We start from the raw sequence: 27,011 nt of genomic DNA, 5'->3' as shown, positions 1-27,011 counted from the left end.
TGAGAAAGGTCAAGTATTAGACCCAAACTACTGTATTTCTGAGCCAAAGAATCACAGAATTAAGCACATTTTCAAAAAAATAACAAAGGAAAATAGGCTTTAAATAGAGATTTTTAAAAAATGAAAGAAAGAGAACTGACAATAAATACTACTCAGGAAGTAAAGTTAGAATTATTGTTAGGGGGAACTAGTCAAGCTATTATGATTTTCATCACAATAAAAATGATGGCTCACCACACCACTTACTGGTATGATAGAATAGAAAAAAAGTAGTTGAAGCCAAAATACATGTAAAAAATGTATAATGTACTTGAAATTTGACCTATGTAGAACTCTGGAATATACACAGAAATTTTGTGTTTTACTAAGTGATAAATAAATATTAAAATCTATTTTACCTAAAAGCCTAATACAAATTATTAAGACACTTCCCTAACACAGTTCCCAGTACTTTTTTAAAGCAAAATGTTAAGACAGTTCAGCCACATAAGTCTGGCCCCTTAATGCTTATGGCTTCCACCAACTCTAGATACCTTGATTTCCGTCCTGCTGCTCTGGTCCTCTGGAAGAGTTTGTCACTGAATGATGTTCTATAACTTAAAGGCCTCCATCTATATTCATATTTCACATATATCACCCAAACCAAAAGATGGGGGAAGGAAGATGTTTTGGAGAAGACAAGGAAGTCATTAGTACAGGAAACAGAAAAGAAAGAATGGCTAGGTTTCAAGGGTAAGTATCCAAGTAGTTATAACAAATTAAAAGTTAACATAATAGCTCCTCAAACTGAAAACTTGATATAATCAGATAAAAATTACAAGAAACATGTTATAATATGTTTTATAATTCTAAATACAAACAATAAACTTCTTAAAACCCAATTTTGAATTCTTTGATAATTTCTGTTTTACTTCAATTATTTGCCATTTAACAACTGCTATTTTGTTATCTAGCTATGTCACAAAGCATTCAGAAGTACCTCCTTCCACAATAAAGAAAAACTCTTAGGACATAACTGAAAGCAAATAAAATCCTTATGAATATGGAATACATATCAAAATAGTATAAAATAAGTTAGCAGAGTAATTATATAATGAGAATCAGTTAGCTGAAGCTATTGTAAAGACCACATACACAATAATCTTTCCTTTAGGATAATAACCAAAAATTAAGAAGCTAGCTAATCTTCACAATAAAGTCAGTATAAGGTAAAGCATAATAATCATTTTTCTAATGCTTACATAAATAAGTAGAGATGATTTAAATGTAGGAAAGTATAAATAATTTATAGAGCATCATGACAGTGTTTTTTTAACAGAATTTCCTCCTTTTTATTCTCAAATCAATATTAAGAGTTTTCTTGTTTATCATAAATCATATATACAACATGAAAAATACTCTGATATTAGAATTTTTGTTCTCAGCTCCTTTTTCTCAATTTCCTTCCCAAATCTGAAAAGCATGGTTTTTATATAAGTTTAATTGTGGTGAAAATGTTTAGTTATCTCATATGCATAAGGTCTGAGTTTGATCCCCAGTAACATAAAACATTTTTTTAAATTAACATGAGATCTATTAAGGACTCATTTTTAAGTGTGAAGTGCACTGTTAACTATAGGCACAGTGTTATATAAGCAGACATATACATACTATTCATTTCATAATCATAAAATTATTTTTAAGATACTAACTTTTATAGGTAGATTGTTTGGGTTGCTTCACTGGGGAATGCCATTTCCTATACTTTATTTAAGCGACATTATCCTTAGGAATATGTTCTACAATTTGAGTCCAATTCCTACATTCAAAAATCCTTTAACCTCAGCCACTAGGTAGTTAGAAAACAGACATACACTATTGTGCTAGCTTCATAGAATCTTAAACTCTAACCAGAGAAATAAGAGGCTGCTTTACAATAATCTGAAGCCTTATGAGTTACCTCCATGACACCCTATTTACTGACTACATGCCCCACAGTTTTTGGTTAATAATTTTGTCTTCTGGAATCTTTTGTTAATCTCCTAGGACAGCATCATTTGCGAAATAAAAGCACAAACTTCCTCAGCAAATAAAAGGTTTTAATTAGCTAGTATAGGATAAACAAGTAGCAAAGGAGTTATGACAAAAACATCATGGAACACAATGTGGGTATTGTTCCAACCAAGCCAAGTTTAAGACTATAAACATGATTCCTTTTACCCTGGACCCAAAATTATGTTTAATTTCAAGCAATGATAAGCAAAAGGCAGGAGTCCTGGGTGGTTGGGGTGATATTCTCTGGTACATGTCGTTAATCTTATACTATAAAAATAAGTTTTAATCAGGAATAACAATAAACAAAGACCAAAAAGTCTATAATAATTATATTAAAACCTAACACATAAATTATACATCTGCTCTGTAGAACTTTAAAAAAAATGGATTGATTTCTCCTTTACCTAGCAGGTGAGAGTTACATTTCACCTTATGGAGAAAGATTACTATTTTCTAAAAGACTCTACAATGCTTGTTATTTTTCTCATCGTGAAAAATAGCAATGCTTAATATAAATATTTGTAACACATAAAAAGATAATGAAAAAGAAAATCAGATAAAGACAAAATTAGATTTGCATATATCTTGAATTAAAGTGTTTACAGAGAATATAAAAATTTTGGCTAAACAAATTCTGTTAACTTTAAATTTTATAATTTTCAAGAATTCAACTAATTCTAACACTGTGTCTTCTGTGTCACCTCATAGAAGGCACAACTCTAGGTGCCATTAGGTACTCGTTACAAAGGCAACACCAAAGCAAACCCTACAAAAGGTGGCCTACTCAGAGGATTCCTAATCTAAACTACAGGGAATAATTACGAAACAGAGATAGAAAAAACTAAATACAATGAGTAAAGATGAAAATAAAGAAACAACTATGAATGGCAAGGTGGAATCTAAAACACAAGTCTCAAATGGAAAATGGATATTACTATAGTCTTAAAATTATCACTATTCCTTTCTCATAATGAAAAATAAATACAAATCTGCTACCTAAAGGTAGCATGAACTTAAGCAATTTTTATGTCCCAAGAGCTGGTGGAAGTATGGTTCATTAAGTCAAACCACTCAGGCGATCAACACATAGGGTCCACAAAACCTTACTGTGACAACTTTGTAAAAAGCAGATTAGAGCACTCTATTTGGTTATCTAAAACCAAATGATCAACCCTGAAAACATACAAACAAGCTATATAGACTGAGCAGGTTGTATATATGAATATGTTTGTGTGTGTGTATTGTGTGTATACAAAATAAATAAATATGTAAAACATGTACATATATCCACATCCACACACATAGACATTTTACAACAATTAAAGGAAAAAGTCCATGAGTTTGAAAAAGAGTAAAATGGAGAGTTATGTAAAAGATTGGAGGGAGAAAAGAGAAAGCAGAAATTAGATAATCACATTGTAATCTCAAAAGTTGTTTTTAGAGGGCACATAAGAAATGCATTGTTAGAAAAGACTAAACAATAAACCACACAGAAACATTTACATAAAGCAGTGATACAAGAAAAGCAATGTTAATGGAGAATGAGAATTCTTTAACAATGATAAAGACAGGTAAGTGGTATTTTTTAGTATGACATTTTTAAGAGAAAATGTAGTGGCTGGGCAAAAATGGTACTGGATGGCTACTTATCATATGATCCATTGTCCAGTTATTTCCCCTAACATCAGATTCTATACCTCTCACTTGATATGTTTGCTTAATTTTGTCGTTCTGGTTTTGCATATGTATTTATTTTGTGTGTGCATGTCTGTTTTGCACACTTGCATGCATCAGCATTTGTGGAAAATTCAGAATACAACCTGTGGGAGTTGGTTCTCTACTCCTGCCATATAGGTTCCAGGGATCAAACTCAAGTTGTCAGGTTTGTCCGCAAGCACCTTTATGCACTGAGCCATCTCACCAGCACTGTCTTGTTTCTTTGTTTCATGGTACTGGGAATTCAAATTGTGCCCCCATACATGCTGGGCACCCAGTACACCCTCAGGGTTGGTTTTTTACAGACCAGGCTGACTTATCAACTGGTCACCCTCAGCCTCATTAGGTCTGGGATTAGAGGCATGCACCACAATACCCAGATGCCCTGCATTCTTTTAATTATGCATATATGTATATGTGACTTTGTATCACATGTGTGGGGGTTCCTCGGAGGCCAGAAAATTGGATTCCTGGAGGTGAAGTAACAGGAGCACACCCAACTTGGGTGCTGGAAAAAAATCCAATCTTCTAAGAAAGCAAAAAGTTCCCTTAACCCCTAAACCATCCATCACTCCAGCTGCCAGATGCTAATATATATTAAATAATCTATTTAAAACAAATGCCAATATATTTAAATATGAAACTCTCAAGACACGGCCACCATGATAACTATAAACATGTATTTTTGAATAAGTGAAAGGAAATACTACTTATTCATCCTAAATATAGTAAAATTCTCTTATTAATTTACTCATGAAAAAGAAACCGAAACTTCAGTCAAAATTATCAATGTAAGATTCTTAGTAATCTTACGATGTATGTACTATTGTAGGTAGTAGTATAACACATGGTCCATTTTTTGTACTAAAAAAAATGGGCTTTGGCCTCAGTAGGTAAACTGCCAGCTATGCAAGCATGAGGACTTGCATTAAGAGTTCTTGCATTCACATAAAAATCCAGGGACGGCCGCTGTGAATGCAGAAAACTTGATCTGGTGAGGATGTTCCATGCTGGAGACTAAGTGGCCAGTACCTCTAGCCAAACAGTGAGCTATAGGTTTAGTGGGAGACTGTCTCAAAATATAATGTAGAGAGCAACTGAAGAAGACACCTGATGTGGACCTCTGACCTCCATGTGTACACACACATTCAAACACTACACGCACACAAATTTAAATAAACTTAATTTGATTCTATACTCATGAATACAATGCCTTGCTTATTGGCAAAGATATGTATTAGAAGAAAACTGAACCAGAGGGAGAAAAGGTTGTTTACCCAAGAAATACACAAGTGTGAACTTGGGATAGGTAAATCCTGAACTGATATAAGCAACTATTATAATTCACCTCTATCCTTGGGGAATGGTAGATCCCAAATTATTAAGAATCTGATATAAAAATCTGATAAATAAATGTTACCAATATAGTACATAGCCAGAAAGAAACGCTTATAGTGTAAATAATGTTACTGTGAGCTATGATGAATATAGGCAGATAAATCAGTTACTATGTATGATTTAGCACAGAAGTAAAATACATTAACTAAGGCTGGGTTGTAGCTACAAAGCAGAGGTCTTGCCCAGCACAGATAAAGCCCTGACCTTCATCACCAGCACCCCTAAAATAAATATAGTGCCAAACTGAGCACACTCTGTTAGTTATGTATGTAATTTCTTATTTCTCTCCTAAGGATTTTCTTCTGTCTTTTTAACCACTTGAAAACAAATACTTAAAGGCCCCTTTTGTTTACTTGAAACTTCATTTCCTTAATTTGGTCATCGTTCACTGATGATAAGATCTGACTACTCAAATCTCATTACTGAAAAGAATACCTGTTCTTCTGTTCTTGCTTCAGTAACTGAGCAGCGATCTTCCTCAAGTCAGTTACTTCTTTCAAATCATCCTCCTCTTCTGGAAGTAACTGTTCTTTCTCAAGCCTGAAACAAACACACTTATTCAAAAAGGAAAGCCCTCATTTTAAAAAAGTAAAAAAAAAAAAGAATTTCCTGTTTAAAAAAAAAAAAAGGAAAGCCAACTGAACTTTGTCAACATCTAGATATTGAAACTGTTATTATTTTAAATGCCATATGAAAGCGAATCCAATTTTCTGAGGAACCGCCAGACTGATTTCCAGAGTGGTTGTACAAGCTTGCAATCCCACCAACAATGGAGGAGTGTTCCTCTTTCTCCACATCCTCGCCAGCATCTGCTGTCACCTGAATTTTTGATCTTAGCCATTCTGACTGGTGTGAGGTGGAATCTCAGGGTTGTTTTGATTTGAATTTCCCTGATGATTAAGGATGCTGAACATTTTTTCAGGTGCTTCTCAGCCATTCAGTATTCCTCAGTTGAGAATTCTTTGTTTAGCTCTGAACCCCATTTTTAATGGGGTTATTTGAATTTCTGGAGTCCAGCTTCTTGAGCTCTTTGTATATATTGGATGTTAGTCCCCTACCAGATTTAGGATAGGTAAAGATCCTTTCCCAATCTGTTGGTGGCCTTTTTGTCTTATTGACAGTGTCTTTTGCCTTACAGAAGCTTTGCAATTTTATGAGGTCCCATTTGTCAATACCTCTCCTGGGCATATACCCAGGAGAAGTTCCAACTGGTAATAAGAAGACATGCATCACTATGTTCATAGCAGCCTTATTTATAATACCCAGAAGCTGGAAAGAACCCAGATGTCCCTCAACAGAATAATGGATACAGAAAATGTGGTACATTTACACAATGGAGTACTACTCAGCTATTAAAAACAATGGATTTATGAAATTCTTGGACAAATGGATGCATCTGGAGGATATCATCCTTAGTGAGGTAACCCAATCACAAAAGAAGTCATTAGATATGCACTCACTGATAAGTGGATATTAGCCCAAAAACAAAGAACACCCAAGATACAATTTGCAAAACATAAGAAAATCAAGAAGAGGGAAGACCAATGGGTAGATACTTCATTCCTCCTTAGAATAGGGAACAAAATACCCATGAAAAGAGTTACAGAGACAAAGATTGGAGCTGTGACGAAAGGATGGACCATCTAGAGACTGCCATATCCAGGGATCCATCCCATAATCAGCCTCCAAACGCTGACACCATTGCATACACTAGCAAGATTTTGCTGAAAAGACCCAGATATAGCTGTCTCTTGTGAGACTATGCTGGGGCCTAGCAAACACAGAAGTGGGTGCTCAGAGTCAGCTATTGGATGGAACACAAGACCCCCAATGGAGGAGCTAGAGAAAGTACCCAAGGAGCTAAAGGGGTCTGCAACCCTATAGGTGGAACAACAATATGAACTAACCAGTACCCCGGAGCTCTTGACTCTAGCTGCATATGTAGCAGAAGATGGCCTAGTAGGCCATCACTGGGAAGAGAGGCCCCTTGGTATTGCAAACTTTATATGCCCCAGTACAGGGGATTGCCAGGGTCAAGAATCTGGAGTGGGTGGGTAGGGGAGCATGGTGGAGGGAGGGTATAGGAAACTTTTGGGATAGCATTTGAAATGTACATAAAGAAAATATCTAATAAATAAATAAATAAAGCACAAAAGAGAAAGCTAATCTATTGATTTTATATTTAAAATACTAAAATGGGATATAAGGAATTTTAGGAAAATACATCTGTATTCTCAATAGAACTGTAGCTAGTAAGTGATGCTGAATTTGAGATGTATAATGGTCACAAAAAATTAGCAGTACACACTGCTCAGTATTGAGTAAGAATAGGAATGCAAAGCTCCATATGGCCTATTCTTTAGAATAAAGAAAAACTACTATCAAAATGTTTCATTTGCCATACTGTTTCTAGAAGTTTACTCATTTGGATTTTTTAAAACTCTATGTAAAACAAAGAAAATATTTTAAATAAGAGGAATGTAAAATTGGTTCAAATGACATTTTCAAAATTTTCAGAAATTATTAAAATATATTCAAATATTAATAAAATTTATTTTATTAAATAATTTGCACTCATATTTTCAATGCCCACAAAATCCAGGGATGGCTGCATGCTAATTGGCTAGAGGTAATGATCATTGAGCTTCACAGTCCATTACCTTCACCATATCAAGGTTTACAAATTTATTTATTTATTTATTTATTTAAATTTATTTATTTATTCATTTTTATTGGGTATTTGCTTCATTTACATTTCAAATGCTATCCCAAAAGTCCCCCAGACCCTTCCCCCCACTCCCCTACCCACCCACTCCCACTTCTTGGCCCTGGCGTTCCCCTGTACTGAGGCATATAAAGTTTGCAAGACCAATGGGCCTCTCTTTCCAGTGATGGCCGACTAGGCCATCTTCTGATACATATGCAGCTAGAGACATGAGCTCTGGGGGGAACTGGTCAGTTCATATTGTTGTTCCACCTATAGGGTTGCAGACCCCTTTAGCTCCTTGGGTACTTTCTCTAGCTCCTCTATTGGGGACCCTGTGATCCATCCAATAGCTGACTGTGAGCACCCACTTCTGTGTTTGCTAGGCCCCGGCACAGCCTCACAAGAGACAGCTATATCTGGGTCTTTTCAGCAAAATCTTGCTAGTGTATGCAATGGTGTCAGCGTTTGGAGGCTGATTATGGGATGGATCCCTGGATATGGCAGTCTCTAGATGGTCCATCCTTTCTTGTCAGCTCCAAACTTTGCCTCTGTAACTCTTTCCATGGGTGTTTTGTTCCCAATTCTAAGAAGGGGCTAAGTGTCCACACTTTGGTCTTGGTTCTTCTTGAGTTTCAAGTGTTTTGCAAATTGTATCTTGTATCTTGGGAATTCTAAGTTTTTGGGCTAATATCCATTTATCAGTGAGTATTTATTAAGAAATAATAAAAATATTCATATTTTCCAGAAATATCTCTTTCTGTTTGGTTTTTCAAGACAAGAGATTCTCTGTATAGCCCTGGCTGTCCTGGAACTCACTCTGTAGAACAGGCTGCTCTGGAACTCAGAAATCCACCTGCCTCCGCCTCCCAGGTGCTGGGATTAAAGGCATGAACCACCACTGCTCAGCCAGAAATATCATTTTAACATTAAAAACTAACTTAAAAATGAGTTGTTCTCCAAATTCTAAGTATTCCATGTAAAAGGCACTTCATTTAATAACAATAAGCATAAATAACGGTAATGTCACAATATATTGTGTTTTATCACATCTTACATACACTGGTGTCACTTGAACTTAAGCAACTATCTTCCTTTTATGAAGAAAGAGCTTAATAGAGGATGGAAATCTAAAGAATAAAACAAAATGGTGCCACAGGCTTATAAACTTGGGGGTCTAAGGCAGGAAGATCAAAATTCCAAGGCAGTTCAGGACTATATAATGAGGTCAAGTTTATCCTTGACAATGTAGCAAACTCCTGTCCAAAATATAATTAATACAAAATAAAAAAAGGGCTGAAGCCATTAGAAAGGCATTTCTACCACCTGTTTTAAGGCTCTGAGAACATTATAGAAGAAAGTAAAAGCCAGAAGGCTGGGTGGAGAGTTGCTAAAAGTTACTTCACAAAAACCATAGTTTCTTTCAGGCCCACACAAGACCTATCATCAAGAAAGCAGGGAATACATGGCACCCTACCATAATTTCTGAACTACTGGCAATTGAAGGTGAACTGTGTTTAGTTATATATTCATTACTGAGTCACCCCGTTCAAACAGATAGTTGCAAGTCCATAATTGACACAGGCAATTAATCTCCGTGGGCCACAAAACAAGATGAATAGGCATGAACAATGTGTGGAAAAAGTCAGTGGAGAGTGGGAACAATCGGGATAGTAGTGACATGGGAGATGAGAGTGACTACTATACCTTGTATACATCTGCAAACGTGTCTAGAAACTCATTAGTAGGACTGAGACTATACCTTAGTGGTAGAGAGCTCTTGTCTACTAGCATGCTGAAGACTGAACAGTCAATCCTCAGTGTTAGACAAAAGGAAAGGATTATAAAACAAAGATTTCCTACTGAGTAAGAGAGACTTACTAACAAGTACTTAGAAAACTAACAAGGTTCTGGGGGTGTGATTTAGAGAGAATGAGGCCTGGAGCTCAGTCCCGAGCATTCAACAAGATTACCATCCAAGTCACTTGAAGGAAACACGGTGTGCAGAGAAACCCAGGAAAGCTGCGAGAAAACTCAGTCCTGACACCAGTGGGGACTAGGGAAGAGCTTTTAATACACAATAGAAAGTCTTTTAGTAGATGATATAAAATGTTAAATCAAGAAACAGAAAGCTCAAGTTCGGGAATTCAGGACTCTAGGCCTAAGCTTCCTTATAGACAAAATGATCCCGTTGGGATTTCTATGAGGAACTCAAATGAAGCAGTATTTGTGAAGACACAGCCCTTTTAGGTAACAAAACTGTAGGCATGATTATTATTCTACTTCAAGGGGAAAAGCAAATTTCTATTATAATTATTAAGTCGAAGGACTTTAAAGTTAACTAAACATGGCATGGGGAAACCCATGGCATATGAAAAACTTCTCAAGTGCTCTCAATAGGAATACATAATGAATAATCCCAGCATTCATAATTCATACTGTATTTCAAAAAGGAGAGTATACTTACTTTTTTTCATTTGCCGGTTCTTCATTTTTCTGAGATTTTTCAGAGCACTTTTCTTTCCCCTTATAAAAAGCAAAATTATCATTGTAAATTTCATGGTATACTTTTGTATAATCAGGATGAAGTGAATGTTAGCAATGTTCATTGAGTTTTGCTTATTTACCTTAAGGAAAGAAACAAATGATCCAATATGTGTATCTCCTTCTTCAGGAACTGCTACGTCTTCCGTGTTGGGATCAATAAAATCATACACCTCCTGGTCTAGGTATAGATTAATATTGTAAGACATTATAGATATTCTACTTATTTTAGTTCTCAAGATAAAAGCTCACTTTTTCAATATAAGCTATATCTTATAACCTTATAAGTCTTCAAAGTCTATTTCAAATAAAAATATCATTTTTAATATGGGCTGTGTAAATGAGTTTAACCTAGGAGACACCACAAGAATTACCTCTCTGAGAATCAGGCTTGCTTCCTGTTATATGACTGTCATTTCTTGATGTTTGCTCTCTATTCGATTCTGAGACTTGAGAGTGAAGGCTGATTGTGTCATCGTCTGATGGCTGAAAGGAACAAGCACACAGTATAAATGAGGTATTTGGAACACTCAAGGAGGCTTTTGCTTCTTTGATTAAATAGGAATTACGAAATATCTGCTCTACATCTCCAGATTTCCAACCAAAAATCCATGTTACAATGAATGTTTTGCTTTTAAAAGTCAGTAGGTATTGCTTCTTTTGAGTCATAAAATATATAACAAAAATTATATCTGCCTGTAAAAGTAAAATCCAATGCATTTACGTGCCTCTTTTTTTTTTTCCTCCAAGCAAGTATTTGGAAGATTTTTTTTTTTCATTTCCAATTTTTTTTAATTAGGTATTTTCTTCATTTACATTTCAAATGCTATCCCAAAAGTCTCCCATACCCTCCCCCCCCCCACTCTCCTACCCACCCACTCCCACTTCTTGGCCCTGAAGTGCCTCTTTTTTAAAGCTCTAAGAAATAGGAAAACAACACAGGCCAGCAAGAGAAAAACCTCACTTCTGTTGTAGACAATCGCTTCTCTCCATTATCACTTCCGATTCCAGAGTCAGGGCCATGATTTTTGTTTGGATAAAAATCTTCCATGCTGCCGAAAGAGAAATACTTTGAGCAGCTAGAATTTTTTTTTCTTAAATACAGAAAGCAAATTGAGCTAAACTGTCCCTAGATAATGCAAAATAAATAGTTTTGATATCAAACATTCTTAAAAGAGGAAATACCAAAAAAAATCCTATAAAATATTTTATTCATGTCATTTAAGGGTGATTGCAGGCCAGGCGGCACCAGCCTATAGCTTAAAAGACATAACTGGAGGATCCTCAGAATAACAGACTATATTGGTTAATATCAAGTCCAGAGAGTGAAACCTTGTGTTAACAAAACAAAACAAAACAAAACAACAAAACAAAACACACTAAAAATCTTCAACGTTGCTGGATGGTGGTGGCATGTGCCTTTAATTTCAGCACTCAGGAGGCAGAGGCTCATATTATACATTGGCATCCCCAGAAAAGATGAGAATTCAGAACTCAAGAATGGTTTCTGCTGACTGCATGTAACTTAAGGACCATGGAATACTTGAAAAATGGTAACATGAAACATCATATGCCAGGCAACACTTGTGACTGTGCGTATGAAAGAGGGGGAAAGAGGGGAGGGAGAAGGGGAGGAGAGTAAGGGGGAGGAAATAGGCATGCTACTGTCTGAGTGTGTTGTAAACTTAATTCCTGATGCAAAAGCATCAGCTTGTGGGGTCTGGTAAGGGGTTTGCTCATAAGAGTACAGTCTTTGAAGAGATTAACCTTTCTATTATAGTAGTTACTTTCTTGTCCTAGAAACAGATTTGCCACAGGAGTAAATTTGACTCCATGTTCACATCTCTCAAGTTCTTTTCCTCCTCTGTTACCTTTTGACATGCCACTGATTATTCCTCCCCTATCTTGGACTTATCAGTCTCCAAAACTATGAGTCACAAAAATGTCTACTACTTAAAAGTACAGCAGTACAAAGTGAACTGAACTCTTGTTTCCTTGTTTTGTTTGTTCACTGATTCTTCCACCTAGACTGTGAGGTCCACAAGATGCCAAGACCAACATGTACACCTCTCAACACAATACATCCTGAGTCTGACAGTAGGCATTCAACAGCTATGGATATCACAAATGACTGGGGAAAAAGAACACCATTAATAATAAAGTTATCTCACCTGCAAAAATAATAAGCATATTAATAGAGATTAGTATAGATACCAATCCTAACTTCAATATAGTATTACTGTTTCTGAACTACTAATATTAACCAAAATACAATTTAGGAATTAATATAATACATAAATATTTTATGGCGGCAAGAGAAAGATTCATGGGAAGGTGCTATTTGGGAATTCAAGTCCTTTACTGCTAATAGCAGTACTTACTACAATGTCATCCAAAACATCAAATTAATCATATAAATCAATGACAAACCTTTAAATATTTTAGGTGGTCGCAGTCACCCTTTCTGTCATCTTACCCCACTCCATGTTATTTTGCATATTTCTGGATAGAATTGTATTTTTGAAAAAGGTTTTCAGACCAATCTACATCTTAAAAGAACAACTTATCTACCATATTAAAATGTCCTGAAGATTAAAGCACAAAGACCAAAAATATATCATTTTTGACCAGAAGATAAAGAGGTATAGCTGAATGGTAGGGCACTTGTCTAGTATAAAACAGGCTCTGGATTGAACTCCCAGTACTCCAGAAAAAGAAAACATACTCTCTCTCTCTCTCTCTCTCTCTCTCTCTCTTACACACACACACACACACACACACACACACGGCTGGGGTTGTGGTTCAGCGATAGAGCACTTGTTTAGATTGAAAGCTCAACATTGGAAAAAGAAAAGAACATTAGCATAAGGGTGAAAGGCACCTCCAAAATATCATCTTCTTCTCTCAAAGTCGGTTTACAGACTAATTCAACTAGCCACTACAAGTATTATTAATATGGTGATCAAAAGGAGGTGAACAGCTGTCACAGAGAGGATGTCAATGCTGGAACTTATACTGTAAAATATTTACATTTTGTACTAAAATAATAACTACCTAAAGAAAAATCTCACATTTAGTTCAGCATCACAGAGGTTATGCAATGAAAAAAATTCAATGATGTTTTTTAAACACTGATTTAATCAGGCTAATTATATTCAGTATCCTCATGAATGATAAATTTCTTTTATAACAACAAGCACAATCATTGTCTGAAGCTGTATGACTAGTTATGTTACCTGTCTGTAAGAGGCTGAGAAGGCATTCTTTTATTCAGTGACGGGAGATCCAGGGAGTCTGGTTTCTTATCCATTCTACAACAAGCTTGTATATTTAAGTACTTAAATATGTGTACTTTACCCTTTAAGCATATCTGTAAGCAAACAAAAGAAGTGAAGTATTTAGTAACAAATTTAAATTCAAATATTTATTTTTATGTGTCTGAGTGCTTTGCCGGTAAGAATGTACACCATGTGCACGCCATATGACAGAGTGCAGAAGAGGACATAGGATGCCTGGAATTAGGTATACATGGTTATGAGCCCCTATGTGTGTACTGGGAAACAAACTCGGGTACTCTTCATAAAGAGGAAGTGCACTTAACTGCTGAGTGATCTCTCTGTTCCATAATTGCAAATAAAATGGAACACTATCAAGTGATTTATATATTGAAATCATCTCAAATTATGCTAAGATATCACAGCCAGAATTTTCATGAATTAAGTGTGTGGAGCAAAACAGAAAAATGTGACAATACTGTAACAAAATCTGCTATCATCTTATCAAAAAGTATTCTATATTAATTTTTATTAGTTACTAATGCAGTCAGTTTTTCTTTTCTTCTTCTAATTGAAAATAGATCTTTTTAAACAATACATCTTGATCATGGTTTCCCCTAATTCAACCAAGATCCTCTCCACTTCCAAACCCACACTCTTTTTATTTATTTATTATTTATTTATGTATTTATTATTATTACAAAATAAAATTTATAAACTAAATAGAACAAAAAAACAAAGAAAATGGACAAAAACCACATAAAGATGCTGAAATACATACTTCATTCTTATAAAACCAATAAAACCAAAATTGGAAACCACAATATATAAACAAAAGTTCTATAAGAGTTAAAAAAAATAGCTCAGACAAATCATGAGACAATTAAAGAAAAAGCTTTCAAAAATACAGTTGAGTTCATTTTATTTTTGCCATCTACTGTGGTTTGCATACCCAGTGAGAATCCATGGATTAAAAAGTAAATTCTCCTTTGCAAGTGGTTGTCAGTTGAAAGTAGCTCCTGAGTTAGGATGGGGCTTGCATCTGGATCCTCTCGCCAAAGGTCCTATCTGGCTTAGACCTGTGAGATCCATGTGTATATTTCTTTTTAAAATAAACAATTTCCTTTTATAAAAGTGTATTTATTTTTACTTTATGTATATGCATGTTTGCCTGCATGTATGTAAATGTACCACATGTATAGCTGATGACCACAGAAGCCATAAGAGGGTGTGGGAGATGCTGGAACTGGAGTGTTTTTAATGTTTGTTGGGTTTTTTTGTTCATGTGCTGGAAGCTGAATCTGGGGTCTCTGAAAGAGCAGAAATTGTTCTTAACTGATGATCTACATCTCTAGCCCATATTTCTATATTTCACTCACATTTTCTTATTAAAAGTAAAATGAACAAACTATTGAACATTAAAAGATCTATACCATGAACAATGTCTTTATTACAAAACACCCATGGAAGGAGTTACAGAGACAAAGTTTGGAGCTGAGACAAAAGGATGGACCATCTAGAGACTGCCACATCCGGGGATCCATCCCATAATTAGCCTCCAAACGATGACACCATTGCATACACTAGCAAGATTTTGCTGAAAGGATCCTGATATAGCTGTCTTTTGTGAGACTATGCCGGGTCCTAGCAAACACATAAGTGGATGCTCACAGTCAGCTATTGGATGGATCACAGGGCCCCCAATGGAGGAGCTAGAGAAAGTATCCAAGGAGCTAAAGGGATCTGCAACCCTATAGGTGCAACAACATTATGAACTAACCAGTACCCCGGAGCTCTTGACTCTAGCTGCATATGTATCAAAAGATGGCCTAGTCGGCCATCTATGGAAAGAGAAGCCCATTGGACATGCAAACTTTATATGCCCTAGTACAGGGGAACGCCAGGGCCAAGAAGTGGGAGTGGGTGGGTAGGGGAGTGGGGGGGAGGTTATGGGGGACTTTTGGGATAGCATTGGAAATGTAAATGAGGAAAATACCTAATAAAAATTATTTAAAAAAAGAAAAATTAAAAACATACTATTCACTGGACTAGTGAGAACAGGGAAAATATACATATATAATCTCATCCAAACCAAAAGCATGATATAAAATGTGAGAAAGACTAATAAAGAAGGCATAAATAGGTAATAAATCAATTTTAAAAAATAAAGTGCTAGGCAGTGATGGCACAGGCCTTTATTTCAAACATTCAGTACAGAGCAAGTTCCAGGACATTCGGGGCTACACAAATAGACCCTGTCTCAAAAACAAAGAAACAAACAAAAACAATAAACAAATAAAAATCATAATAGCAATGCAGTTGGAATAAACTTCAACTAGGAAAATGCTCAGAGAAAATATGTCTGTTGCTCATACAGAAAACCAATGTTAAGAGAGAAAATCTACAAAGAAGGTTTGCTGGCTAAAGATATGACTCACAAGTGCTTGCCACAAAAGCATGATGACCTATGTTTGATTCCTTAGATCCACATTATAAAACAACAAGAAAAATATAGCACCCCCCCAACTGTAATCCTAACACTCTTAAGGCAAGATAGAATGTGGAGAGAGCAAACTCCTAAAACTGGCAGTGAGTTAGTCTCACATATGTAGAGAGAAAACAATAAATCCTTCTTCAAACAAGTGAAAAATAAGGCCCAACACCTGAGCACATGAGATTGTTCTCTGACCACTACATTTATACTATGGCATGTGCACACCCACACTTACAAATAAACACAGAGAGAGAGATGGCAAGGAGAAGGGGGAGGAGAAGGGAGATGGAGAGATAGGACAAAGAGGTGAAAAACAGAGAGACTAAGCACTATTATAAAGTAAGTCTAGCAAATTAAAAAAGAGCTAGGACAGCAAAAACAATTCTTAACATTGAAAACAGTGCTGGAAGAATCATGATCCCTGATTTCAATTTATATTATTGACTAATAGTAATGAAACAGCATGATACTTGTATAGAAACAGACATGTTGATAGATGATACATACAAACCCACCTTCCCATAGCTACCAGATTTTTTTTCAGATTTTTATTGATTATTTTATTTATTTACATTTCAAATGTTACCCTCCTTCCCAGTTTCCCCTCCACAAGCCTCCTACCCCCTTCTCCCTCCCCCTGTCTCTAGGAGGGTGCTCTTCCACCCACCCACCCATCCACCCACCCACCCATTCCTGCCTCAGAGGCCTTGTGCTCCTCTATCCTGGGTCATCAAGCCTTCTCAGGACCAAGGGTCACTCCTCCTACTGATGTCCAACAAGGCCATCCTGTGCTACATATGCAACTGGAGCCATGAGTCCCACTATGTGTTTTCATTGGTTGGTGGTTTAATCCCTGGGAGTTCTGGGGGTTCTGGTTGGTTCATACTGTTGTTCCTCCTATGGGGCTGCAAACCCCTTCAGCCTCTACATGCTTGCCCTAACTTCCCCACTGGGGTCCCTGCTCTCAAAAATATTAACCCAGAATTCCTCCCATCGAAAGGAAATGCAGGGACTAAGAGTGGAGCAGAGCCTGAAGGAAAAGCCATCCAGAGACTGCCCCACCTAGGGATCTAGCCATCTGCAGATACCAAACCCAGACACTATTGCTGATCCAAGGAAGTGCTTACTGATTGGGGCCCAGTTTGGCTGCCCCTTGTGAGGCTCTACCAGAGCCTGACCAATACAGATGCAGATGTACAAAGTCAGATTTTATTTTATTTATTTATTTTTTTACAACGAAGCTAACAATACACAATGGAGAAAAGCCAGCCTCCTGCCCTTCCACTGCCCCCTTCATTTAACACTTAGTCCATGATTTTTCTTCCTGTCTCCTCCCACCTGTCTTCTATTCAGGACTCCTTGAAACTGCTTCCTATGGCTTCTTACTGGTCCCTTAGTATCCTTACTGGTTTCCTGACTTCTATGGCTACTCCAATTAGAACATACACTTCTAAAGTGTCATCCACATGTGAGAGAAAACACAAAGCAATTCTTTGTGTCTGGACTACCTCAGCAGGGATAATTATTTCCATCTCCAACCATTTATCTGAGAATTTTCTTGTTCTTTATAAGTGAACTTTCACTGAGTACATGTGACATGTTTTCATTATCCATTCTTTAGTTGATGGACATCTAGGCTGCTTTCCTTTTCCAGTGAACATGGGAGGCCAAGTGTCTGTGTTGAAGGGTATAGAATCCTTTGGGAATATGCCCAGGAGTGATATGGCTGAGTTGTGTGGCAGATCTATTTCTAGCTTTTTGAGGAATTGAGACACAAATTTCCATAGAGTTTGCATCATTTTCTACTCTCACTAAGAGTTTCTATGCATTTCCTTCATGTACATCGTTGCAAGCACTTGTGCTCACTTGATTTTGAGGGTTTTGGGGGATGTTTTGTTTTGATTTGTTTTAATAGCCATTCTAACTTAAGTAGGATAAAATATCAACGTAATTTTAATTTTAATTTCCCTGATAGTTGACGATGGTGAACATTCTTAAAGTATTTCTTGGGTATTTCTTTCTCTTCTTCTGAAACTTAAGTGTTTACTGTCATGCTCCAACTTTAACTGTTCATTTGTTTCCATGATGTTCAGGTTCTTGTTTAAGGTTTTTTTGTTTTGTTTTGTTTTGTTTTTTAATATTCTAGAGGCTGACCTTTTCACAGAGGTAAATCTTCTGAAGATTTTTTCCCCATTCTATATGCTGGCTCTTTACACAAGTGATGGTGTCCTTTGCTGCACAGAAAATTGTTTATTTCATCAAGTCCATTTATCAATTGTTTGTATTAGTACCCCAGGATATTCGTGCCATTGTGGCACCTTTAAGAATACCTTGCCATGTCGATCAATGTAATGGTTCATTGATGTTACATCTGGGTAAGCTGTTGTTTTCATCTATTGACAGCTTGCTTCCAGTTCAATTTCAGATGGATTCCTCCAAACCCAGTGTATGATGTATGTGATGTCTTCAGCAATGGAATCTTACCTTTTTATCTGGAAGGCACTAAGGGCATTGGACATAGCATCTATTGTTTGGGAGGGGGGTCCTTTTGGTGTCCCCAACCAAAACCTTGAAAGGAGGTCTCTCATGCCTGAAACTGGGCTTTGTTAGATAACCTATATCTTTAGAGGGGTTAAAAAACCAGTCACTTTACTTAATAGAAGGGAGTTCTTGCTTGACACTATAAACTCAGCCAATTATTCATGACAAAGGAGAAGGACATGGGGGCTGGTGAGATGGCTCAGCGGGTAAGAGCACTGACTTGCTCTTCTGAAGGTCCTGAGTTCAAATCCCAGCAACTACATGGTGGCTCACAATCACCAATAATGAGATCTGATGCCCTCTTCTGGTGTTTCTGAAGACAGCTACAGTGTACTTATTTATAATAATAAATAAATCTTTGGGCCAGTGTGAGCAGGGACTGAGCAAGTGGAGCCAACCAGAACGAGTAGGGTTGGCCTGAATGAGCAGAGGTCCTAAATACAATTCCCATCAACCAGATGAAGACTCACAACTATATCTGTACAGCTACAGTATGTACTCATATACATAAAATAAATAAATAAATCTTTTTTTAAAAAAAGGAAGAGTACATGGAATATAAAGGAGAAGCATTATGAATATGTATCCTTATATTCAAATAAGTTGAGCTCTCATGCCTCATTTCAGAGTTTTTATGTTTGGGGTTTTTTTTGTTTTGTTTTGTTTTGTTTTGTTTTGTTTTGTTTTGTTTTGTTTTTGCAGTTGATGTGGATGATTAAAGAAAGCCACAACTACAGTAACCTTGTGGAAGAGATGGTGGAAAGATTGTAAGAGCCTGACAGGATGAGGGACGCTAAGGAAATAAGGCCTTCTAAGCACACTGGGACCAATGCACATATGAATTCACAGAGATTGGGTTAGCATACACAGGACCCACATGTTTCTGAGCCAAGCAAAGTTCCAGATCTGAGAAGGGAAGTACACACAAGGCCCCATCCCTAACCCAAAAGTTATCTCCAACTGATAACTACTCACAGATGAAAACTTAATTTCTCTAATGTAGTCTCACTGGATATACAAACCACTGTGAAGGCCAGACCCCATACCTAGCAGTAGACACCAACACAAAATAAGCTTAATAGTATTTTTGGAGGGATTTTGTTTCATAATTCTTTGTTTTCGATATTTTTTTCATTTTCTTTTCTTATTGTAGAGTCCTTTACTTATATATTGTGGCTTCTGATTTTGTAATTTTAGGTGATTTCTCTGTGTGTTAATACATTTATGTATATTTCTTATGCTTTTTCTTTTATTTTTTATTTATCTGGGTTTTTTGATTGGCCCTATCCAGATTTTTAATTTTTATTTTAACTTGTTTTATTATTTTAGATGCCTCTTTGTTTTTTAATGAGAGCAAGAAAATGTAGATTGCAGTAGGTGGAGAGGTGAGGACTGGAAAGAGTTAAGTGAAGAACCATAATCACAATATGTTGTATTAAAAAAATCTGTAGAAGGAGGAGGAGGAGGGAGAAGAGGAGGAGGAAGAGGAGGAGATTATTGAAAGATTAAAACGAACAAGCCAACAAATGCAGTTCTTCATACGCCACAGACCCAAGCTTGGAGTGGGTAGGAATTGTGCTCCTCAGGCAAAAGTCTGCCTTCTGAGTGGGGGCACAAGTGACCACCATTTCACCTATTTTACATTTTCAACTTTCTGCTGTCTGCTTCTCATGAATTCTCTTTGCCCTTCCAGGTTATCTTAGTTATTCTTTATTATTTTAGGGGATTCCTTGTGGCTTTAATACTCATTATATTAAAATCCAAATTTAATGTTTTCCATTTGTAATTTTTCTATCTGTATGAATTCTATCTCAGTTACAAGAATATGCTGGAAGCTATATGTGACTAGTCTTCTTTATGAGAGATGTCTTACCTCAGGCAAAGTAATTTTGGTCTAGCAGGAAGCTCATCTTAACTCCCAGCATGGAATTTTCCTAGAGTAACTCAAATTCCAACCCACATCTCAACACCCATTATAACATCACCCCAACAACAAATAACAAGCAAATGTATACTTGAATGTATTCAGTCAGAATCTTTCTTCTTAAAATAATATTTACAATCAGAACTACAAATTCACACAAAGGCTGATTCTAGCTTTTCCAAATGCTTATCTGTAATCTACACTATAATTACTACCAAATTAAAATAAAAAGTCACATCTAGCAGGGCATGGTGGCACAGGCTTCCAAGTCCATCACTGACAGGTAGAAGCAGGAGGATCAAAAGTCATACTCATCCACCATTTAGAAACTTTGAGACCAGCCTACATATAAATGAGATCTTGTCTTAAAACAAAAACAAAACAAGATGTAAAATTTCAGTTCTAATAGAAACTCTAGGTAATGCTTTATAAAAGACAAAATTGAGTCATTAGATACTACTTTAAAATTTAATACACAGATGAAACCATAAACATCTGAGAAAAATAAGTATCATACACTTGTTACAAACCTGTGCTGGTGGGACTTGCAATGGGTTGTTATCCAAAATTATTACTTGTAAATGATGCAGTTTCCTATAGCAAACAGGAATCTCAGTCACTTTATTACAGGAGAAGTCCAACTTGACTAAGGGGAGATCTCCTAATTCTGTTCAGAAATGAAAAAAAAAAGTTAAAGGTTGTAGGGTTTCTCTATCACTCAGGTGAGTGAAAATAATGACTGTCTGTCTTACCATCTGGCAAAACATGAAGATTATTTCTTCTTATATTTAGCTCTTTAAGTGAATGTAATTTTCCCATTTGTTGAGGAAGGACCTGAATCTCATTGCAGCTAACATCCTAAGGAAAACAAGAAAATACAGTGTAACAAAATTGAGAAATACAAACATACTTTCAATTTTAAACTTTGAGCACATGGCCAAATTGCTAAGAAAGTTACTTCTAATTTCCATCTCTGATGGGTTTTTATTTGTATTAGATCATAAGTTAATATACCACTGTCAATAAAAAATGTTCTGTGAGTATCTGGGATTAAATTTAGTAAGTACACGAGTAAAACTCTCAATTGAAGAGCAAATTTCACCACAAAAGTTACAATGAGCCAAATGTTCAAGGTGAGATAAAATACTATAGATAACTACAACCAACTAAGGTAGTCTGTCAATTATTATAGTTAGTTTTAGACTATTTATGAGGATAAAAACCTCAAAAAGTCAAGGATTCAGAGATGTGAGCTAGAGAACCAGACACCAGAGTCAAGGTAAGTTTAAATAAATTCCTTTCTCCAAAAGAGATATGAATAAGAAAGTTCCAAGCACGGATCTGAGTAATCCAAATCCCACTCAAAGCTACTCAAAATGACCAGAGTCTGCAGTCTCTCAAGGTTATACAAATGTAACCCTGATTGAAAGGGCATTCATCTAAATATCTTCTGGGGACAAATCATATGGAAATCTACAACTATAGAAGCTCTTTTAAATACACACACACACACACATATACATATACATACATACATACAATAAAAAAAATTAAAAATGGAGTCAGCCAATCATAGTGCAACAATGCCACTATTAGACAATATATGTTATTAAATAAAAAGCTCATCAGCTATTGGATGGAACACAGGGCCCCCAATGGAGGAGCTTGAGAAAGCACCCAAGGAGCTAAAGGGGTCTGCAACCCTATAGGTGGAACAACAATATGAACTAACCAGTACCCCCAGAGCTCGTGTCTCTAGCTGCATATATATCAGAAGATGGCCTACTTGGCCATCATGGGGAAGAGAGGCCCCTTGGTCTTGCAAACTTTATATGCTTCAGTACGGGGGAATGCCAGGGCCAAAAATTGGGAGTGTGGGGGGTGGGGAAGGAGCGGAGTGGGGGGGGGGGAAGTCTGGGGGACTTTTGGGATAGCATTTAAAAATGTAAATGAAGAAAATACCTAATTAAAAAAAAAACGCTCATGTCCAGAATGGGTTACTTCTCTGACAGAATTTGGCCAATGAGGCCCTGCAGACCCCAAAATGTTAAATATTATAGAATCTTGCCATTGCTGTTGGTTACCCCCCAAACACTGACAGTGTGACCCTTTTTTTTTGAAGATACCACCAACTTGAGACCCAGGACATGGACATATCGAGCTAGAACTAACCTTGAAACTTCATCCCTACTGGATAACTTTCATATTTCTAAAATTTACTATGTATACAACCAGAAGAGAAAAGTAAGCATCAATATTATCCAGATATGAATCCTGTGGCCTGGTACCAGGCCATGGGTACAATAGTGGCATGAATACTTTGGAGGTAAACAATGGCTATCTGGTAAAATTGAATGTGTGGTTCACAAGATGAAATCCATACCTGGCACCATTATCAGACCAATAACTTGTAACTAGGCAGGTCAGAGGCCCTAGGATAGAACCTACTACTGCTAGTCTATGAATATACAGTGTTGATGAAGAATTTATATGGCTATTTTGTAATACTTTTATGAACTATTGGGTATTAATGTAATTCTGCATAATAACATGATTTGTAGTGTACAACAAAGAGAGCAAACTTATTTCTAGGTATACAAATGCCAAGAGACATTTAAATGTATACAGTTTTTTTCTTATACAGAAAAGGCTGAAAGTTGAAAGCACCATTTTATATAATCAATATTAATTTTTCCAAGCTATTACTGCATATAAAATGCCTTGTAATAAATTAAAAGAAACCATCCTTCTGGCATGATAAAATCATGGAATTAAATAATCGGTATACATTTATGTAGAATGTTGTTATTGAAATATATTCCATACAATCTGTTAAACTTAAGAAATTTTTCACATCTCTCATTTTTTCCAGACTCTTTATGCTTTGGATTCTGTGTTATTCTTACCTAAAGAAAAAAATGAATATGTATTTATATTAATGTTCAACTAAAAATATGCACAGAGTTGGCTAATTATGCTCACTTTTTATTGTATTTAAGTTCCTGAGATTTTTCTTTTCTATTACATTGAAACTTCCTTATTTGAGTAAATTTATTAATTGGTTGCTTTTAAAACGTGGTCAACTGTGCTTCGGTGTAAAGCCACTCCTCCAGTTGAAGGCTACTCATCCAAGAATATAAAGGCAGCACAAACTGAACTTGTTGGGATTTTAATACTGTTAAAAAGAGAACACAAAGTTGGGTGGGTAGGGAAACTGACTGGATCTGGGAGGGAAGGGGGCAGTTGTAAGAAATAGTGAATGTTATTAAAATGTATGTAATTCTCAAAGAACTCATAAGTATGAGAAAAAAGAAAATTGATGGAAGCTGATGAACTCATCATCTACTAATATTTGGTTCTCAACATTTCTAATAACACCTAATCATATTAATAAATCCACATAGTTCAATTTAAGTAACTAGATCACTCAAAAAAGGAAGTGACGGAAACAAAGGTAGTAAGGATGTTTTAGCTAAAAAAGAAATGTTAAATTTTCAGTACTAGACAATACACGCATGTAGATTACAAATATTTAAGGGAAAAGAAGTTGTACATTTCTTCACATGGTAGCCAAGGTCAATTGATAAAGTTGACAGAAGCATGAATTTTGGTTAAAAATACTAACAAATAGAGTTCTAAAGAGAACAAGGGGTGGTTCAAATACACTCAGAGAACTGTCCATCTTGGATATACATAAGTAGATATATCAGAGCTTCTTACATTAGGAAGCAATTATATATAATCATTTCTAGGATCTTTTATAACCCCAAAATTCTAGAGCTCTGAAGCATAAATTGGATGTGAAGTTTTGCCTTAATAAACACACAAAATCGGGACATTTCTGATTATTGTACTTTATAACAATATGTTCCCAATATATTGTAAATACATTTGACAAGAAAACTTCTGCTCATCAAGAGATAATAAAGTCCTACTTTATTTTAGAAGAAAACTCCTAAAATATCAATTTACTGGGAAAGCTTTACCTGACAACAGCACAGAAAACAGAAATAAGCAGCATTGGCAAAGCGTAAGAGTGAAGAAAGACAAAACATGGGAGGAGCTCAACACTCGAGCACTCCTGGTTTGCTCGTGGGTTCAATGTCCTTTAAAATGTAAAATGTTATTATGCAGAGGTATTATATCAACTTCTACAATTAATTGCATGTAATTGCCTCTTTATATTTACTTTGGTCTTAAAAATATTATAAAGTCCTATGAACATATTAAAGAAAGTTCTTTTGTTACTACTACTCCTGTTTGTAAGCATCATATTCTTTGCTTTTAAAGAACCAATTATTTGTCCCTTTGTTTGTTTGTTTTCATGAAATGGGGACTCAGTAGGTTGCCCGACTTGATGTGTAAATGCATAAGCTCAAATGATCATGCTGCCTTTCCCCTGGAGTAGCTAGAAGCTGAGACTCCATACCCACAGCTGAATTCTCTACCTTTACCACTCTTCTCTAAGCCTCCTCATCAGCTCTGTAAACCTTAGGGGGAAATTGCTTAAGACCTTCTCTGTCCACAAAGTGAATGAACAAATAGTAATTCACTTGAAACATATGTCTGAAAGCATAACCAAGCCTCCTAAAGTCTACTATACTGAGGAATCACTGAACTTCTGTTGCTGTTATTGTTGGCTGGGAGCTAAAATCGGACCTAAATCAATGAGGCTGAGATTGCTATCCTATTGAATTTAGACATATACAAAGTTATGCCTTTAAAAAAACTTACAGTGAAATTCCACAAAAGAATGCATACAATTCCAAAAGAAAAAGGTACATATTATATGTGATGTACATATATGTGTGTATGTGTGTGTGTGTTATAATTTAAAACAATATTTAACTCACCAACTCCATCAAATCTTTTAATTTTCCAATTTCTTCGGGAATGGAAACGAGTTTATTATTGCTGACAACCAAAACTTTAAGGGGAAGGTCAAATAGGTATTTTGGCAATGTTGATAGAAGATTTCGACTTAAAAAAAAAGAAGAAGAAGAAGAAGAAGAACAAGGAGAAGAAGAAGAAAGTGTCATTATGAAAAATGTGTCTGAGTCTCAATGTTATCGAAAAAAAATACAAAGCAACTTAGTAGTAAATCATAAGCTTTCAGTGACATTTATTGAGTACTTCCTTTAAAACAAGAGCATGCAAATTCCTTTCACACTCTGTCTAATCTGCTCATTAACTCAACAAAATAGGGAATATTAGCTTCAAGACACAAGAATGAAAACTGAAGGCAAAAGTGCACTAAGTAACTTGCCTAGTTTATAGCAAGGATTCAAACACAAATTAGAGAATGCCAGAACCTTCTTCTGGAGCATAAATTTTAACAGACTCAGTGCCTCCATAACCCTAACCATGGAAAGGCTCCCAGGAAAATGTGCTTGAAATGAAGAAAGAAGTTATCTTTTAAAAGACTGATAGCTTGGAAAGTGGAGAGATGGGCCAACAGTTTGGGATAGGACTGCCCTTGAAGCATCCCCAAATCCAGTTTCCAGTACCTACTGGGGGGCAATTCACCATCTCCTGTAACTCCGGTTCCAGGGTATCAGACACCATCTTCTACTCTCTACACGTACTGCACTCATACACACACACACACACACACACACACACACACACACACACGTGCATGCATACATACACATTGTCTGGACAGGCTTTCTCTGTATAGCTTTACCTGTCCTGGAACTCACACTGTACTTTGCCATATCCTTAGCATCAAATCACATCACAAAGATCTGGCTCCCTCTGCTTTCTGAGTACTGGGATTAAAGGCATGTGCTACTGCCACCTCCACTTGGCTAACAACATTTTATTGAATACTTACTATGTGCCAGTAAATGTTTAGAATAACTCTTATGAAATAACGCAACTGTCCATCACAACAATCTACTTTAGGAAGACACTCATGATGAGTCCCATTTTGAAAAGAAAAATATACTACAAAGAGGGTAAGTAAAACACTCTCAGGTTATACAGTTGATAAGCAGGAGAGTCATGGTTGAAACCAGGTCAATCTGGCACAGGTATCTTTACCCTTAATGTGCTATAGTCAAAAGTCAAATTCAGACAATTGACCCAATGTACCTCACAATCAAAATATAGAGAAAACAACATTCCAATCATATACTAGCAAGCACTGACAAGCAATAATCTTACTTTTTTTCCCTATTTTTCTAATTACCATTAAGAGACCTGTACCTCATGTTAATATGTAAGATATATATTAACAAAAGCTACATGTTATTCAAGAAAGAATGAGGAGGGAAGAAAAGACCCTTCACCACATCTTATGTTGGCAAAGTATATCTAGAAATACTAGACTGGCTTTAAAATAGAGGTCCTTTGTGTGTGTCTGTGTGTGTGTGTGTG

General features: G+C 36.1%; 1 protein-coding gene across 6 annotated transcripts in view; it reads right to left on the bottom strand.

Annotated features, from left to right (window-relative positions):
* The window catches only part of Lrch2 (leucine rich repeats and calponin homology domain containing 2), an 86,862-nt gene that overhangs the window by 27,003 nt on the left and 32,848 nt on the right, over positions 1-27,011 (bottom strand). For 4 of the 6 annotated variants that reach the window (XM_021153736.3, XM_021153737.2, XM_085837980.1 and 1 more), the window contains exons 3-11: positions 25,484-25,610; positions 21,383-21,488; positions 21,161-21,297; positions 13,633-13,766; positions 11,361-11,448; positions 10,771-10,882; positions 10,480-10,577; positions 10,320-10,378; positions 5,584-5,688 (exon numbers count right to left, since the gene is read on the bottom strand). In XM_021153736.3, the coding sequence (XP_021009395.1) occupies positions 5,584-5,688; positions 10,320-10,378; positions 10,480-10,577; positions 10,771-10,882; positions 11,361-11,448; positions 13,633-13,766; positions 21,161-21,297; positions 21,383-21,488; positions 25,484-25,610 (966 nt within the window). Of the gene's footprint in view, positions 1-533; positions 612-5,583; positions 5,689-10,319; positions 10,379-10,479; positions 10,578-10,770; positions 10,883-11,360; positions 11,449-13,632; positions 13,767-21,160; positions 21,298-21,382; positions 21,489-25,483; positions 25,611-27,011 lie in introns of all 6 variants that reach the window. The other 2 variants (XM_085837979.1, XM_029473654.2) reach the window with 1 other exon arrangement.

This window comes from Mus caroli, unplaced genomic scaffold (genome assembly GCF_978045245.1).
Source record: "Mus caroli unplaced genomic scaffold, Mus_caroli_1 scaffold_5, whole genome shotgun sequence".
NCBI classification, from domain to species: Eukaryota; Metazoa; Chordata; class Mammalia; order Rodentia; family Muridae; genus Mus; species Mus caroli.
The sequence above is the reverse complement of the archived record's forward strand: the minus strand, read 5'-3'. Positions and strand labels throughout refer to the sequence as shown.